Source organism: Octopus sinensis, linkage group LG19 (genome assembly GCF_006345805.1).
Source record: "Octopus sinensis linkage group LG19, ASM634580v1, whole genome shotgun sequence".
Taxonomy (NCBI): domain Eukaryota; kingdom Metazoa; phylum Mollusca; class Cephalopoda; order Octopoda; family Octopodidae; genus Octopus; species Octopus sinensis.
Window position 1 is genome coordinate 45,224,239 of NC_043015.1, and position 19,338 is coordinate 45,243,576.

The 19,338-nt window shown below is 39.6% G+C and overlaps 1 protein-coding gene across 1 annotated transcript in view; it reads right to left on the reverse strand.

Annotated features, from left to right (window-relative positions):
- Positions 1-3,199: 3,199 nt before the first annotated feature.
- LOC115221972 (tyrosine-protein kinase RYK) overlaps positions 3,200-19,338 on the reverse strand; it is a 140,653-nt gene continuing 124,514 nt past the window's right edge. The window contains exons 8-14 of the mRNA XM_029792070.2: positions 17,372-17,497; positions 14,096-14,188; positions 12,706-12,911; positions 10,031-10,140; positions 8,909-9,068; positions 5,265-5,401; positions 3,200-3,376 (exon numbers count right to left, since the gene is read on the reverse strand). Of these exons, the coding sequence (XP_029647930.2) occupies positions 3,265-3,376; positions 5,265-5,401; positions 8,909-9,068; positions 10,031-10,140; positions 12,706-12,911; positions 14,096-14,188; positions 17,372-17,497 (944 nt within the window). The 3' untranslated portion in view covers positions 3,200-3,264. The remainder of the gene's footprint in view (positions 3,377-5,264; positions 5,402-8,908; positions 9,069-10,030; positions 10,141-12,705; positions 12,912-14,095; positions 14,189-17,371; positions 17,498-19,338) is intronic.

Consider the following 19,338-nt stretch of genomic DNA (forward strand, 5'->3'; position numbering starts at 1 on the left):
TAATAATAATAATAATAATATATGATGAGTAATGTAATTCTTCATGAAGGTAAAACACACAAATAGAATAGCACAATGCGATAATGTAATAAATTACAGAATGATTTATTTATTGAACAATATTTCCGTCTTCTTTGGGTTTGAAAATGAAGATATAAAAAAAAAAAAAAAGAATAAGAACTGAAATTTAGAAATTAATAAATTTCAATCTGTATTTTATTACATATTGTATTGCACTCTTGTTATTGTGTATCAATAATAATATTAATAATAATAATAATAATAATAATAATAATAATAGTAATGATGATGATGATGATGATGATGATGGTTGAAATGTTTTTTTTTTTCTCTTTTACATGGGCAAAAAAAGCCATCGATTTGTAATGGAGAAAGAGGCAGTGTAATTAGTCCTTTGATTGATTCTAATGCATTCGTTAATTCGTTACTGGTGCTACTTCTGTTCATCGATCTCCCCGAAGGGAATGAAAGGCAAAGTTCAGCCTGGCAGGATTTGAACTCACAATGACGGGGGAAGTGTAACTAAACGCCACAAGGCATTTAGTCAAGCATACTACTATTTCCACCACCCACCATCCTATCAATAATAATCCTTTCTATTCTAGGCACAAGGCCTGAAATTTGGTGGGGAGAGAGGATAAGTTGATTACATTGACCCCAGTGCATGCAACTGGTAATTCTTTTATTGACCCCAAAAGGAAGAAAGGCAAGGTTGACCTTGGCAGAAAACACAGGGATGGACAAAATACCACTAAGCATTTAATCCAGCTTGTTGTCTTAATAATTATAATAATCTTTTCTACTCTAGGTACAAGACCTGAAATTTTGGGGGAACGGGGGGGGGGCAATCGATTAAATCGACCCCAGTACGCAACTGGTACTTAATTTATCAACGACTCTGAAAGGATGAAAGGCAAAGTCGACCTCAGTGGAATTTGAACTCAGAATGTAGGGACGGATGAAATACCACTAGGCATTTCATCCAGTGTGCTAACAATTCTGCTAGCTTGCTGCCTTAATAACAATAACAGCAACAATAATAATAATAATAATAATAATAATAATAATAATAATAATGGTTTTAAATTTTTCCACAAGGGCAGCAACTTTGGGGGAGGGAATGAGTCAATTACATCGACCCCAGTGTTCATCTGGTACTTATTTAATCAGCCCCGAAAGGATGAAGGGCAAAGTTGACCTTGGTGGAATTTGAACTCAGAATGTAAAGATAGAAGAGATGCTGCTAAGCATTTTGCCTGGTGTGCTAATGATTCTGCCAGCTTGCCCCCTTCTTACCAATAATTTTTTTCTATTGGAGGCACAAGGCCTGAAATTCGGGCAGAGGGAACTAGTTAATTACATCAACCCCAGTGCATCAAGGATGAAAGGCAAAGTCAACCTTGGCATAATTTGAACTCAGAACGTAGACAGACGAAATGCCACTAAGCATTTTGCCTGGCATGCTAACCATTCTGCCAGTTCACTGTAGTAGTAGTAATGGTTTCAAATTTTGCAGCCATTTTGGGGGCGGGGGCAAGGCAATTACATTGACCCCAGTGTTTCACTAGTACTTAATTTATCGAACCCAGAAGGATGAAAGGCAGAGTCGACCTAGGTGGAATTTGAAAATAATACTACTACTACTACTACTAATAATAATAATAATAATAATAACAATAATAATGATAATAATAATCTTTTCTACTCTAGGCACAAGGCCCGAATTTTTTGGGGAGGGGGCCAGTCGATTAGGTCGACCCCAGTATGCAATTGGTACTTAATTTATCAACCTCGAAAGGATGAAAGGCAAAGTCAACCTCAGTGGAATTTGAAAATAATAATAATAATAATAATAATTTTGGTGCAAGGCCAGGAATTTTGATGGGAGGAGGCAAGTTATTACACTGACTGCCATGCTTGGTTGGTACATATTTTATCAACTTTGAGAGGATGACAGGTAAAACTGACTTTGGCAGGAATTTGAGCACAGGAAGTGAAGAGCCAGGAGAAATGCCATTAAGTATTTTGGCCAATGTGCCAACGGTTCTGCCAGATCCCCCCTTAGTAATGTTGTCAATATAAATGATATTTCTTTCCAACTAGAGAACAACAGCAATGGGCGTGGGAAGTAGCAGAGTGGATCCAAAACATTTACATGTACACATATTTATCGGCCTTGGAAAGACGAAAGGCAAAGTCAACCCTAGTGTGATTTGAACTAAGAACTCAAAAGAGACATGTTTTTTTTTTCTAAAAAAAAAAGAAGACACCCCAAACAAAAAAAAAACAAACAAACAAACAAACCAACAAATAATAATAATGATAATGATGATGACAATAATAATAATAATAATAATAATAACCTGCTAGATAAAACCTTGTCTTTATCTTATTCATTTTAGAGAAAGGACGAGAGGATTCTTGCAAATAGTTCGGATATTCTTTCCATCATTTTTTTTTGCTTTTTTTCTCACTTCCATTTTATAGTTTTTTGTTTTTTTCTTCCTTCTTTCCTGATTTTGTTTAAGCATTTACCATTTATTTATTTATTTATTGTATTTAGTCTTTATTTGTTTTTTTGTTTTTGTTTTGAATTTTAAAATTTCACTTTTTTGTTGAAAATTTTGGCAAGTTTGAGGACAGTGCCATGGCATAAGAAATTATATGAATGGCAAATGTATATGGAGGCTTTAAATCATACACACATGTGCACATACATACACACACACACACACACACAAAAAGACAAACATGAGCATTTGTGTAAATGTCTCTCTCATTATACTTAGACACATATACATACAAACATACATATATATATATATATATAAACATACATATATATGTATACATATATATATGTATACGTATATATACATATATATATGTATACATATATATACATACACACACACATATATACACATACGCACAAACACACACATATATACATACACACACATATATATATATATATATATACATACATACGTAGATATATATATACACACACATACATACACACATGTATATACATATGTTTACACAAATACAAATACACAATTTTACACACCCACAAACCTTTGCGGATGCATATACAGACGTTAACAATCAGATACACATGCAGCCGTATATACACATACATACACTCTCATACACCAGTAAAAACTCTATATACATATATACACATATATGTATATATATTCATTTTTTTAATAGTTTTTTTGTTTATATTTTTATACTTCAGATATATCGACCGAGAGCTGTATAAAAGTCCTGAAGACAAACAAGGAGCTGTGAGAATTTTGGACGTTCTTCAAAAGATATTGCCCAGCAGCAAGCCATCACGGAGAATCTAGAAAAAAAAAAAAAGAAAGAAAAGAAGTCAAAGGACAAATTTAAACAAAAGTATATTAAAATGCCAAATTTTAAAAGAGGAATTCACCGTAAAACAATGAGACCATCACAGCAGCAGCTGCCGCCACCGCCGGTCCTCAGTTGAATCGCCCAACCCATGCCAGCATGGAAAGCGGATCTTAAACAATGATGATGATGATGAGGATGATATGGCATGTAAAAAGCACCATCCAGCCGTGGCCGTTTGCCAGCCTCGTCTGGATTCTGTGCAGGTGGCACGAAAAACGACCCACTACACTCTCAGAGTGGTTGGCGTTAGGAAGGGCATCCAGCTGTAGAAACACTACCAGATCAGACTGGGGCCTGGCGCAGCCTTCTGGCTTCCCAGACCCCAGTTGAACTGTCCAACCCATGCTAGCATGGAAAGCGGACGTTTAACGATGATGATGATGATATATATATATATATATATATATATATATATATATGCATATATATCCTTTCAGGTGCTAGTGCCACACAGAATGCACCCATGCCGGTGCTGTGCTGACACACCTGTGCTGGTGGTGTGTAAATGTGCCAGTGACAGTGGCACATATAATGCACCTAGAAATCTGTTAAGTTGATGGTCTTAAGAAGGGCATCCAGCCATAGAAACCATGTCACAACAGACAGTTGGAGCCTGGACAGCTCCCTGCTAACCAGCTCCATGTCAAACCGTCCAACCCATGGTAAGCAGACATTAAACGATAGTGATGATGTATGCATGTGTGTATATATATATATATATATATACTTTCACACCGAGAGCCTTCGAGTATTTCAAGATCACTGATACGGTCCTTCCACTTAATGCCATAGATCCATCTGAGGCACATCTGATGGAAACGTTCCAGTTGTTTAAGGTGGTAACGATATGTGACCCACGTCTCGCAGGCATAGAGAAGAGAAGGGAGCACACATGCCTTGTACACCTTTATCTTTGTCTTTCTGCATATGTCTCGCCGATTCCAGAGGCGCTTTTCTAGCCTTCTGAAAGCAACACTTGCTTTCCTAATTCTATATGGAATTTCATCATCCACATTGCCATATCTATTATATATATATATATATATCTGATGATGCACTCTCCTGTCGTTAGATGATGTATGAGGGTTCGTCAATTTCTTACCGAACAACCACACACATGATTTGTTTATACTGATGAAATGTTTCTGTAGACAAAAGCTCACTCCCTCCATCAGATCAACATTACCTGCACAGGTGCAATGGGTGCCACATGTCAGATGTCGAAACGATCGCAGAGCAACATGAGATGAAGTGATTTGCTCAAGAACACAATGCAATGCCCGGTCTGGGAATTGAACCCACGATCTCACAATTGTGAGTGCAACACCCTAACCACTATGAATATATACTAGAAACATATAGAAAATAGTATAGAAATATAGTACAGAAGAGAACCATCCGAATGTGGCCGTAGCCAGCGCCACATCACCTGGCCTCCGTGCCAGTGGCACGTAACAAACACCATCCGATTGTGGCCGTTGCCAGCCTCGCCTGGCCTCCGTGCCGGTGGCACATAAAAAGCACCACCCAAGCATGGCCATTCGCCAGTCTCATCTGGCACCTGTGTCGGCACGTAAAAAGCACCCACTACACTCACGGAGTGGTTGGCTTTAGGAAGGGCATCCAGCTGTAGAAACACTGCCAGATCTGACTGGGCCTGGTGCAGCCTTCGGGCTTCCCAGACCCCAGTTGAACCGTCCAACCCATGCTAGCATGGAAGGCGGTGGTGGTGGTAAAGAAGCTAGATGATGAATTAATAAACAAAGAAAAACGAATCTATTATAAAACCTACAGAATCAATCCAGTAATATACTCACAATTCATCGGGACAATTTATAGGTTGAGCTATCCGATAACCTTCTTGTAGGTATGCTGACATTTCAAAGGGATCGATATCAGCGTATGGCTGTTGCCCAAGTGTCATCAACTCCCAAAGTGTGACACCAAAAGCCCACTGCAAATAGAAAGAGAGAAAGACAGGGGTTAGTCAAACATTTCTGCTGAAACATTCTACCTTTGGGTTAATTAATTTTGAAAATGAAGAATTTAGTAAAATAATATCATCTTTATTAAACTAGTGTTTAGGGTGGCAAGCTGACAGAATTGTTAGCATGCTAGGTGAAATTTTCAGTGGCATTTCGTCTGTTCTTACATTCTGGGTTCAAATTCCACCAGAGTTGACTTTGTCTTCCACCCCTTTTGGGTGTCAATAAAAGCCATATCAGGGGAGTGCTGGGGCCAGTGTAATCGACTTAGTCCCTACTTCAAAACTGCTGGCCTTGTGCCAAAATTTGAAACCATTATTAATCTAGTGCTTAGAACATGAATTAATACAACATTTTTGTTAGATTTTAATATAAATCCATTTTAAAACAAGGAGTTTGTGTCTTGTTTCACCTGACCAGGGGCAATCTCAGATCAGTTGGTATCAAAAGGTTAAATGATTTTTCTCTTTATTTTTTATCATGTGTTAACCTTAGATTATGGAATAACAGTGGTGTGTGCTACTTATAGTTCTCTGTCTTGTTTTTAAGAATCACCAAAGTCATTAATGACTTTTATATATCTGTACTTGAAAAAAATTCAAAGTACGAGGTGTTCAAATGACTATACATAATTCATGGCACTGGGCCAAAAATCTAAGAAGTTTTTGTTTTATAGGCACAGACATAGCTGTGTGGTGTTAAGATGCTTGCTCTCAAACCTTCTGATCCCAGGTTCAATCCCACCATATGGTACCTTGTACAAGCATCATCTTCTTTCACCTCTGCTATTTGCTTTGGCATGGTTTCCTTATTCCTGGAAGATGACACCTTTGCACCACTGAGACGAGAACCCTCCAACCCACGGATCTGTCTTGGGTAGTTGTTACTGGTGAGGATTTTAAGAACTCAAAGAGCAAATCCTATCTCAATGTCTCTTAGCTAACTCTCATGTCACAGAAAAAACATTGGATCCCATACAACACCTGACCAATGTGAAATGAAGTATTTATCTCAAGAACACAACACGCCACCCAGTCCAGGAATCGAACCATGATCTGGCAATCTAGTTTGAGAGGAATTTGGTTACTATTTTTTCCATTGTTTAAATTGTGTTTATCTGAAGACAAAGATGTTTACACCAGATAGAAATGTAATGCTAAGTGTTCTCTGGGTGTTTCTAGATTTGTTGCTGACATCACCATTCCAGATACAACCTTAATTTCTGTATTATTTCAAAAGCTGCTTCAAATCTATGTGGCCATCATTTGCAACCAGATGGTGTGGGTGCTCATCTTGCGAGAAATAGCAGCCAAATATCCACCAAATTAAAGTACCAGTATCTAAGCCAATGAATACGTTTTTAAATATCCTTCATATCTCATCTTTAAAAAAAATTAAAAAAACACCACCGGGTACTGAAGTCCTAGATACCCTATGGATGAAAAAAAGATGGAGTGGTCAAGATCTTTGATCATAGAATCTGCCCTATCAGAAGATAAACAATTACAACCAGTTAGTCATCTGCCCGAACTGTGGAATATTGCTCATTATGATATCCACCATCAAAAATTGCTTTGATTAGTGAAAATTCAAAGATCGAGATAAAAATTTGTTATTTAGATGAATTGAAAAAAATGTAGGATAGATGATGACGTAAAGGGAAACAACTGCAGAATGTCGAAAACGAAATTACAGAAGACTTCTTTATATGACGATTCTGTAATTACTTGACTGTAAATAATTCAAGGGAGATGATATAACAACTGCGATGTATTTTTTTAATATTCGTTTCTTGTAATTGTCTACAACCTGGTGAAAATATAGACTTCTGAAGAAAAATGAAGAACAAAGCAAATAAAATTAATAAAAAAAGAAAGAAATTATTATATTATATTCAAACAACAGGTCAAAAATCAAATTAATTTCAAATAAAATAAGGGTATAATTAAAAATGAATTTATTGAAACTAAGCAACACATTCGTTTATGTTTAGTAAATTTACCTCTACTTAAATAGTTTACAATTTAGAAGGACAAGTTTGCCAAAAGATGATATACGCTAGATGGAAGAACAACTAGCGTTAATGGTGGCAAGTTCTCAGGTGTGACTGTGATGGTAAGAAGCTTGCTTCCAAACCATGTTGTTCTGAGTTCAGTCCCACTGCATGGTACCTTGGGCAAGTGTCTTCTATTATGGCCTAGGGTGACCAAAGCCTTGTGAGTGAATGGATGGAAACTGAAAGAAGCCTATGGTATATGTGCATATGTATCTATGTATGCTTGTGTAATGGCCCAAGCAGCCAGTGCCATATTGGATGAGATCTTGTGGCAACCATTGCCATCTCTGAGACTGGAGCAAGACCATACCTGCATCCATTTGCCATGCGCGAGATCACAACGAGGTTTGCGATGGAGAAAACTATATAAAGGGAAAACCCTCTTCAAATTTCTCTTCTTCGGCATCACAACACAGCAGCACTGGCTGAACACCACCACTGGCTGTGGCTTTCTGCCTGTCTGTCTCCAGAGGCAATTTGCACCCACACTATTGGAGCTTAAGATGGTAGCTGAGAGCAGCACACTTCATCTTTCCTGTAAATAAACCAGTTGTAAATAGCAGTTGTACTTGAAGATTTTTCTCTTCGCCTGCCAGAAGCCTGAACTACATAAAGAACAAGAAGATGATGGAAGGAGACGATATTCCTCCGATATCATAGATCCTTGTCTTTGTTGTTTTGTCCTGCACCACGATTTGACAACTGGTGTTGGTTTGTTTACTTCCCTGTAACTTTGCAGCTCAGCAAAAGATTACCAGGTTTGATAACTCTGAAACTCACAGACAAGAAAATATAAAAGAATAACTGTGAAGACTTGGCCAGAATATGTAAACAGGGAAAAATTATCTAAAAAATTATATTGCAATATATACTCATATGTGAAGGTGCATGGCCAAGTGGTTAAGCTGTTGCACTTACAATCGCTAGATCATGGGTTCAATTCCCTGATTGGGTAGCAGGTTGTGTTATTGAACAAAACACTTCATTTTGTGTTGCTTCAGTTCACCTTTCAACAGAGAAGGAGGATGTTTGCCTAGCCAGTTTTCAGGAGATTGATATGCCAAGCAAGATAGGTGTTCCAGATTGCTGATGCAAACATAGTCATATACAGTCACTAGTGTAGCTAGTGGGGGAGGAGCAGTAGGAGCATTCCACCCCAAGCGGCACTTTTAGAGGGGCACCACCTCTGGGTCTGCTGTAGGCAATGTGTGTTTCCTGTGGGGTCCGTAGTCAGCAAACAGAAGGCAGCACACATGCTAGCTTTGCTTGTGTATACAGCTTTATATATAAGTGTATATATAAGTCAAGTGGTGTTGAGTTATAGTAGTCATGTATGAATGGGAAACAGCAGCGAAAGAGAAAAAAGAAGAGTTCATAGGAAGGAAGGAAAGATAGAGATCAATGAAATGACAAGACTTACCACATCACTGGCAGGAGAGAATCTATGAGTAAGGAGAGCTTCAATGGATAACCATTTTACAGGTCGGTTTTCATTGTCCCCTAAGCAATTGTAATCGTTAGGGAATAAATCCCGTGATAATGAATTGTCTGTAATTTTCAAACCTAAATCACTGTCGACTCTGCAGAAAGAAGAGAAAAACAGATATTATACATACGTATATAATTATATAGCCATGCTAGCATGGAAGACGGGTGGTAAATGATGATGATGTGGTTAAGAAATAAGTAAAAATATATATATATAGGCGCAGGTGTGGCTGTGTGGTAAGAAGCTTGCTTCCCAAACGCATGGTTCTGGGTTCAGTCCCACTGTGTGGCACCTTGGGAAAGTGTCTTCTACTATAGCCTTGGGCCAACTGAAGCCTTGTGAGTGGATTTTGCAGATGGAAACTGAAAGAAGCCTGTCAATGTGTGTGTGTGCCTGTACTCAACCCTGACCACCACTCAACAACCAGTGCTGGTGTGTTTATGTCCCCATAACTTAGCGGTTTGGCAAAAGAGCCCAATAAGTATCAGGTTTTAAAAATTAAATACTGGGGTTGATTCGACTAAAAACTTCTTCAAGGCAGTGCTCCAGCATGGCCACAGTCTAATGACTGAAACAAGTAAAACATAAAAGATAAAGATATATCATCATCAACATCATCATCATCATCGTTTAACGTTTGTTTTCCATGCTAGCATGGGTTGGACGGTTCGACCGGTGTCTGGGAAGCCAGGAGGCTGCACCAGGCTCCAGATACACACGCACACACATAAAAACACACACAGAGTTTACTGTTCCACAGAGGTAAAATCAACAAAAAAAGAACTCCATCTGGTAAGATATAAATGTATACAGTACGAGCTACAAATAGTTACTTGCTTTGAAGACAAGAGCCTGGGTAGGCACTCCAAGCAACCTGCAGGCATTTTTGGTGCCAATTTATTTTAATTTATTTTAGTAGTTATTCCTACCCTGAGTATTCACTCAGGGCACAAGCCTCATTAATGTGCAAACATTCATACACACACACACACACGACATACACACAAGTAATACCTCAAGTTGATTGTCATAAGATGGGCCACTAATACTTACAAACAATTTCTTGTAGCCAAATCTTTGTGAACTATCTTTTTCCGATGCAAAAACTGGACTCCTCGGATTATTTGTATTGCCATGTAGACTAACTGCTGTGTGTTGAGAGCCTGGAAGTTAAAATCAAGTTGTTATCAATGTCAATTTACAACCATGCAAACACTACAGTTCATGTTTCAAACACTGAGCAGACTAATGACTTTTCACATGACAAACATACAAGATTTCATGATCTGCTGCACAGGAGAAACGTTTATAAAAGGGATTTGCTTCTTGCAAGATGTTGCATGAATATAACAAATGATATGGAAATATGCTGTGCTTGAGAAGACCCGGCAAGCCAAATGAGACCATAACCTTGTGACCTATGCCCACTTATGCATACCTTTCCTTCGTTGGACACTGATTGCAAAGGCCTGTTGAGGCAAGTGAAATTGAAATCAAATTCGATGACTGGCATTCGTGCTAGTGGAGCACTAAGAGCACCATCCGAGCGTGATCGTTGCCAGAGCGGCTAAGTGGCGTCTGTGCCGGTGGCTCATAAAAAAGCACCATTCGAGCGTGATCGTTACCAGCACTTGTGCCGGTGTGCAGGTGGTATACAAAAAAAACACCATTTGGGCATGGCCGTTGCCAGTATCACCTGACTGGCCCTTGTACCAGTGGCACGTAAAAGCACCCACTACACTCTCGGAGTGGTTGGCGTTAGGAAGGGCATCCAGCTGTGGAAACTCTGCCAGATCAAGATTGGGGCCAGTCCTCAGTCAAACCGTCCAACCCATGCTAGCATGGAAAGCGGACGTTAAACGATGATGATGATGATGATAATTAATTAATCATCATCATCATCATTTAACATCTGTTCTCCATGTTGGCATGGGTTGGACAGTTTGACAGGAGCTGGTAAACCAGAAATCTGCATCAGGCCCCAATTGTCTGTTTTGACCTGGTTTCTACAGCTCGATACCCTTCCTAACGCCAACCATTTTAGAGTGTACGGGGTGTCTTTTACATGGCCCCAGCACAGGTACTTCTCACCTGGCACCGGGATGGGTACTTTTTCCCCATGGAACCAGCATGTAATCAATGAACTTTATTAATTAATCCACTCAAATATATAATATGAAACCTTATTTACCTTCAAAAACATCCAAACATAAATAACAAACTACATAACCATGCCACTCACTCACACTCTATAATTTACTGGCCTTGTCCCAAAATTTCAACTCATTATTATTACTATTATCTTAATACAGTGGTTGTATACCGTCAACTCAATGTGACAGTCCATAAGGGAATTATACCACTGCCATTTAACCCTAGGAAACATCGACGTCTCCTGTCGGCTTTGACACATTTCTTGTGTCCTTATATTTGCAAAGGGAAGGCAATTACCCCGCCAGCTGGGACTAGCACCTGAAGACATATGTTTCTGAGTCTATTGCTCGTCATCAGTCCAGGGTAGTCAGTCTCGCTCGCTGAGATGACTGCAACCTCTCCACAAATATATCTTATTTTCAGTAAAATTTATTGTAAAGAATAGATAGTTTTGAATGGTAAACAATGCACTATAAAACAGACCATGGGCTATATACCTGTTGTAATTTAGTCATCCATAGTCTGATATGATATTTCGGAATGATATTCCTTCTTCAGATATTCTTAGATGGAGTCGCTGCATCTAAGAATATCTGAAGAAGGAATATTATTCCAAAATATCATATCAGACTATGAATGACTAAATTACAACAGGTATATAGCCCATGGTCTGTTTTATAGTGCATTGTTGTACCATTCAAAACTATCTATTCTTTACAAACAATGCACAATACTTCAAGTGAACTACAATCCTCTCCAATTTATTGTGTTTTTATTATCAGATCTTTAAGGATGGCACATGTTGAACAGTAATCAATTTTGTTGATTAATGATTAATGAGTTCCAATCCTACCAGTCAGCTCAGACATTGCATTTTATCCTACTGTTGGTCTTCAAGAAATATTTACTATATCCAGTTCAATAGACCACAGCTGATCTGATACATCATCTGCGTATACATGTGTACGAGTACATATACGTTATATTATGCAACAGGAATTTATACAGGCTTGAGAGGTCATCAACTGACCAGGATATACTTTCGGAAACATTTTTTCACGCTAAGAGTTGCTGAAGTATGGAACAAACTGCCGGCATCAGTTGTTAGTTGTCGGAGCACTGCATCCTTCAAAACTTCCATGCTTCCTGAGATTCGCCAACACTACACCTGATTTTCTCCCCTCCATACACATGCAAGCATGTATCTGACTCATACACTGTTCACTTCCCAGACATTTGTACATTACTGCACATGCTTTATATGCACTTTCTGACAAGTTGTGGTGCACCTGAGCACTGTATACAATATGCTTTATACAATAATTTCATTATTATTATTATTATACTAGAACCCAAATAGCATAGTGGGTAGAGACAATAACAACAACAGGGCCTTTCATTTAGTATATAGGATCTGTGCACTTCACCCAACATATTGAGTTCTATGTCAGATAATGCTTGCTCTATGTGAAGTACATTTTCAAGAGATTTTACTCTTATATTACTTTATCACATACATACACACACACACACGTTAAAAAATAAACAAATTCTCAAAGAGAGTAACAACGTACGTAATGTGAACCACATTCTGACATGCGGCATTTCTGTAAAAACTTTTTTAGGTTGCCTTCACTGGTGGCATGAAATACTATGAGGGGTTGTTGATCAGGTGGGGTGAGGCATGCTGCTAGTACTGGGTTGATGTTTTCATGTATAAGCCCTTTCAGCATACAGCATTCTTGCAGGAACACTTGAGTCTGATCTGAACGTGCTTGGTCTGCAATTAACAACAATATTGGAAAACATTTTAAAAAATAAAATAAAGGATTATCACAATAGTAATTTCTCACTTTGATACAAACCTTCATCATCATCGTTTAACGTCCGTTTTCCATGCTAGCACGGGTTGGATGGTTTGACCGAGGTCTGGGAAGCCAGGAGGCTGCACCAAGCTCCAGTCTGATCTGGCAATGTTTCTACAGCTGGATGCCCTTCCTAATGCCAACCACTGCATGATTGTAGTGGGTGCTTTTTATGTGCCACCGGCACGGAAGCCAGTCAAGGTGGCACTGGCATCGGCCACGTTCGGCTGGTGCTTTTTACGTGCCACTGGCACAGAAGCCAGTCAAGGCGGCCCTGGCATCAGCCACGTTCGGATGGTGCTTTTTACGTGCCACCGGCACAGGGATCACAGCTACTATTTCCATTGATATTTATTTCGATGTTCAACCCTTTAGCATTCAGATTATTCTGTCAAATGTAAAGGGTAAAGACACACTTCGGTCATAAATGACCATGGGATTGCACCTAGAAAGGTCCTCTCTGAGGCACAAGTCCGGGCAAGGTTGTTTATGGAAGACCGGCAGTCACCCATGCATACCAGCCTCCCCTTTCTGCATCACTGATGATATCTAAGGGAAAAAGCAAAGGCTGATACAGCTTGGCACCAGTGACATCGCAAATCATTTCTACAGCTGAGTGAACTGGAGCAATGTGAAATAAAGTGTCTTGCTCAATAACACAATATGCAGCCCGGTCTGGGAATCAAACTCACTACCTCGTGATTGTGAGCCTGACGCTCTAACCAGAGCCATGCACCTTCATTGTCAAATATAATACTTATTTATCACCATCATTTTTCGACCGTGGTCGAGACAATGGAATTTACTATGTTACGCCAGACTTCACGGTCCATCATAGCATTACGGAGGTCCTGTTGCTGGATTGAATTAATCTCGTGCTATCTCATAGCTTTTCATAGATTTTCATGATGTGATTGCTTATTTTTAGAACAACAGTGTAGGATAGGTGTGAGAGGCTAGATCTGATTAGTCTGAACACAAAACAGGTAAAATATCTAAGCCAGATATGGCCAGTTCAAATGCTAAACGGATAAAGAAAAAAACTGTAATTGATTGAATTAATGATAGTACATAGGATTACAATATGAATTAGACTCACCTGTGATAGTTTTGATAAATACTTCTTGCTCAAATTCCCCTCCTTTCTCATCCTCTGTGATAATTGTACCACAATAAATTTGACCAAATGTTCCTGGAAGAATAAAAGACAAAATAAACAAACAGGAATGAGGACAATGAGGATAATGTTTTTTGTTCCTTCTCGAGCCACGCCTGGCTCATAAGGGCCAGTTTCCCGATTTCTTTGGCGTATAGGTTCCCCACCTGGACGGGACACCGGTCCGTCGCAGGTGAGCTGCAAGATGCAGGAGGAAAGAGTGAGAGAAAGTTGTGGCGAAAGAGTGAGCAGAAGTTTCGCAATTACCTTCTGCCAGAGCCACGTAGAGCTTAGGTGTTTCACTCATAAACACACACATCGCCCGGTATGAGATTCGAACCTGCGATCCCTCGACCGCGAGTCCGCTGCTCTAACCACGAGGCCATGTTCCTCCACTATGATAATGTTTGGGGTGCTGGCAATGGTGACTTCTAACTTCAGAATTTATAGGGAGGGGGAAACTGGCATTTCGTTGGTAACATTGGAAGAGGGTTCCTGTTGATCCAATCAATGGAACAGCCTGATCATGAAATTAACGTGTAAGTGGTTGAGTAGCCCACAGACATGCATACCCTTAAAGTAGTTCTCAGAGAGATTCGGTGAGACATACCAAATGTGATGAGGCTGGCTCTTTGAAATAAATACAGATACGACTCATTGTTGCCAGCTGAGTGGACTGGAGCAATGAGAAATAAAGTGTCTTGCTCAAGGACCCAACATGCCACCAGGAACTGAACTCATGACTTTAAAAACTGTGAGCCAAATACCCTAACCATCAAGCCATACACCTTCACACAGGGAGAGAATTAACCAAATGAAATTGGAGTGGCTGTGTGGTAAGTAGCTTGCTTACCAACCACATGGTTCCGGGTTCAGTTCCACTGCGTGGCACCTTGGGCAAGTGTCTTCTACTATAGCCTCGGGCCGACCAAAGCCTTGTGAGTGGATTTGGTAGACGGAAACTGAAAGAAGCCCATCATATATATATATATGTATATATATATATATATATATATATATATATGTTTGCCAGCTCTGTCTGGGCCCGTGTCGGTGGCACGTAAAAGCACCATCCATCCGTGTCCGTTGCCAGCCTCGGCTGGCCCCCGTGCCGGTGACACGTAAAAGCACCGTCCGTTCGTGGCCGGTTGCCAGCTCTGTCTGGCCCCGTGTCGGTGGCACGTAAAAGCACCATCCGTTTGTGTCCGTTGCCAGCATCGCCTGGCCCCGTGCCGGTGACACGTAAAAGCACCATCCGTTCGTGGCCGTTCGCCAGCTCTGTCTGGCACCTGTGCAGGTGGCACGTAAAAAACACCCACTACACTCGCGGAGTGGTTGGCGTTAGGAAGGGCATCCAGCCGTAGAAACACTGCCAGATCTGACTGGGCCTGACGAAGCCTTCCAGCTTCACAGACCCCAGTTGACCCGTCCAACCCATGCTAGCATGGAAAACGGACGCTAAACGATGATGATGATGTGTGTGTGTGTGTGTATGTGTATGTATGTTTGTGCGTCTGTGTTTGCCCCCACAAACATCGCTTGACAACCGATGCTGGTGTGTTTATGTCCTCCATAACTTAGCGGTTCGGAAAAAGAGACCGATAGAATAAGTACTAGGCTTTCAAAGAATAAGTCCTGGGGTCAATTTGCTCAACTAAAGGCAGTGCTCCAGCATGGCCACAGTCAAATGACAGAAATAAGTAAAAAAGAATAATAATAATAATAATAATAATAAATCCCTTAAAATTTGAAACTGCAAGAATATGGAGTATGAAAACAGCAAAAGTTGTGTGTGTAATAGTTAATGGGAACTGCATTGGGGACTGTAAGCAAATATATATAGACAAAAGGATGAAGGAAATTAGAATAGAAAGTTTGCCTCTTAGGGACAGGGATGATTATCAGGAGGGTCTTAAGCACTTGGAAGACTATTGAAAACTTGTGGATACCTAAGGTTACAGGTATTAACCCGTTATCCACATAAATTCTATCAGGAATAAGAACAGTGGGATTTGAACCCAGAAAATAAGGATAGATGGAATGCCTCTAAGCAATCTACCTAGTGTGCTAATGATTCTGCCAGCTCGATGCCTTAACCCTTTCTTTACCAACCCGGCTAAAACCAGCCTTGGCTCTGTAGTACAAATGTCTTGTTTTCATAAGTTTTGAATGAAAATCTTCCACCAAACCTTAGTCCCAATTTATGTACCTATCACTAGCTGAATGATATCTAAGTTATTTTACTAAATTCTTTCTTATATTTAAAGTAATTGAAAACAACACAGAGCATCTCAAAATAAATACAGTAACGAAAGGGTTAATAACTGATAATATTAGTCACTGAATAACATGCCTTTTTTTAAAAAACTTGTTGCATATTTTAAGTATGTCTGTACCTTACTTTTACCTACTAAGTATATTTCCAGACACATATCAATTTATTAATGTTACATAATGATGAGTATATTTAAAATCTTCCTCATACTTTATTTTTTTTTACACTGAGTTACAAAAAAAAAAAAAAAATCAAATTGCAGACAGACAAAAATCCATGATATATGAGCTGGTAGTACATGATAGCTTAATTAGACAACTATTTGGGTTTCCCTCATTTTGTAAGGGTTTAAAAACAGGAAGAAAAAATATAAGCAAAAATAAAAAAAAAAAAAATTTATAAAATCAACACTAAATAAATATTGTTATATTTTAGTTATACCCCATTCGCTAGCATTCTGTAACATAATACAAAGAAATATTTGACTCAATATTAAACAGGAAAACGGCAGTGAGCTAACGGAATCGTTAGCATATCAGGCAAAACACTTCATGGCATTTCATCCGTCTTTGCGTTCTGAGTTCAAAGTGGTCAGATATGCTTCATGATAGGCGGCAAGCTGGCAGAAACGTTAGCATGCCGGGCGAAATGCTTAGCGGTATTTCGTCTGCCACTACGTTCTGAGTTCAAACTCCACCGAGGTCGACTCTGCCTTTTATCCTTTTGAGGTTGGTTAAATAAGTACCAGTTACGCACAGGGATCGATATAATCGACTTAATCCCTTTGTCTATCCTTGTTTGTGCCCTCTGTGAGTAGCCCCTTGTGGGCAGTAAAGAAATAAGATATGCATAGACTGGGTGAAGGTGTGCTGATGATAATTGAAGGTGTACAATTAGCTTATTACGAGATGGAAACAGAATTGGTCTTTAGGATGAGAAATTACCTTCAAGCAAGATTTCACCTAGAGTTATTCGGTTTCTTTCTATTGAAATTTCTTCTAATAAAAGTCGGGGATCAGTTCCTTTTGTGTCCATGGGTATGCAGATACCATGCCGGAAGTTTGGAAGACCTGGAAAAATATAAATTAAATGGAATAAAGTAAGAGGGCAATAAAATAGATGTAGAAAGAGAAAATAAAGAGGTTTTCTTTCATTTTTCTGTCAAAACCTCTACGCAGTTAAAAAGTTTGATTTCCAACCACATGGTCTGGGGTCTGGTCTTTTGTGTGTGTGTATATATATATATATGTATATGAGGAGGTGCTGAAAAGTTCTTGATTTTAAGGGTCTTGTGAAAGGCCTGGTTGGAGGCCCAACGTTCCAAGTTCTTTTACAGGACATAGAAAAACTGAAGGACTGCTGCAAAAAGTATGTGAATCTGAGAGGGGAATACGTTGAAAGAATCCAGAAGCTGGCTACCCGCATGGCTCTTGGTCTCAAGCATTTGTCTTATGAAGAAAGGCTGAAGACGCTCGACCTTTATTCTCTAGAAAAACGCTGCTGCCGTGGTGATCTCATTCTCGCTCACAACATCATAAGCAGAAAGTGTAACCTCTCGAAAGAGCTGTTCTTCACTCCTGCTCCAGAGCGTTGGGTGCGGGGTCACTCCGAAAAGCTCTATCTGCAACAATTTCCTCTCAATCAAAGGAGAGGGGCTTTCTCCGTCCGGGTTGCAGATCCGTGGAATAAGCTGCCGGACGAGATAGTGAAGATGCCGCCAACCGCTCAGTTCAAAGTCTCTCTTGACCAGAAATGGCCTCAACTCTTTGCATGAACACCCTCCCTGTACATAACTCCATGTCGCCCTACATGGCCTTGCTTTTTGCTTTTTGAGCCAAAAAATTAACTTGACTTATCTTATAATTAACTGATCCGCCACTATTTTTTTTTTTTTACCCCAAGCTAGGAACTTTTCAGCACCCCTTTGTAAAAACAGAAAATCATTTACTCTGACACTTCAGTATTTTCTATGTACCTACTCTATGTTTTGTGTACATGAAAATGTGCATGGTGTTGGTTTTTAGTCCCAGGTCAGCCTTGATTCAGTAGATCAATGGGCAAAATTGTTTCAACCATGGTTCTCCCATTGTTTTTCAAAGACAGTAGTGTGTGTGTGTGTGACTTGGGGAAATATGGCTGCTCTTTCAAGCAGAGCAAGTAACTACATAGAAGCATTACTGCTGGTTCAAAACGAGGGGCAGGGAATAAGTGTGGGAGGGTGTGTTGTAAGTGCAGGTGGGTGTGGTAGGTGTATATACATGTGTGTGAAGGGCAAGGTACAGGAGTCTGTAGGGGTAGGTGTAAGTATGTGTGCGGTAGGTGTGGAGGGTGTTTGTGAGGGGTTAGGTGTGGAGTGTTTATGAGGGGTTAGGTATGAGGGGTTAGGTGTGGGTGTTTGTGATATAGAGGTGTAGGTGTGTGTGATGTGGGTTGGGATGTATGATGATAGTGGTGGGTTAATATTAAAAAAATGGAACTTATTCAAACAAAAATGCATATAAATATATATATATATATATATATATATATATATTATATATATATATATATATGTAGACATTGGGACTTACAGAGGAGACAAAAGGGGGCTGAGAGTCCTGGTGGTTTGCTGTGCTTGAAAAGGAATGTCAAGCTAAATAAAAGCATGGCTGCCCTTGCATACAGGCTTGTCCCCTGCAACCCTCTCCACCTCAGCATCCCTAGTGCCAGTGCTGCATAAAAGCACCCAGTATATTCTGTAAAGTGGTTGGCATTAGGAAGGGCATCCTGACATAGAAACCAAGCCAATACAGACATGAAGCCTGAATAGCCCTTCAGGTGGTCAGTTCCTGTTGAACTGTCCAACTCATGCCAGCATGGAAAATGGACATTAAATGATGATGTTGATGATCATTTATATATATATATATAT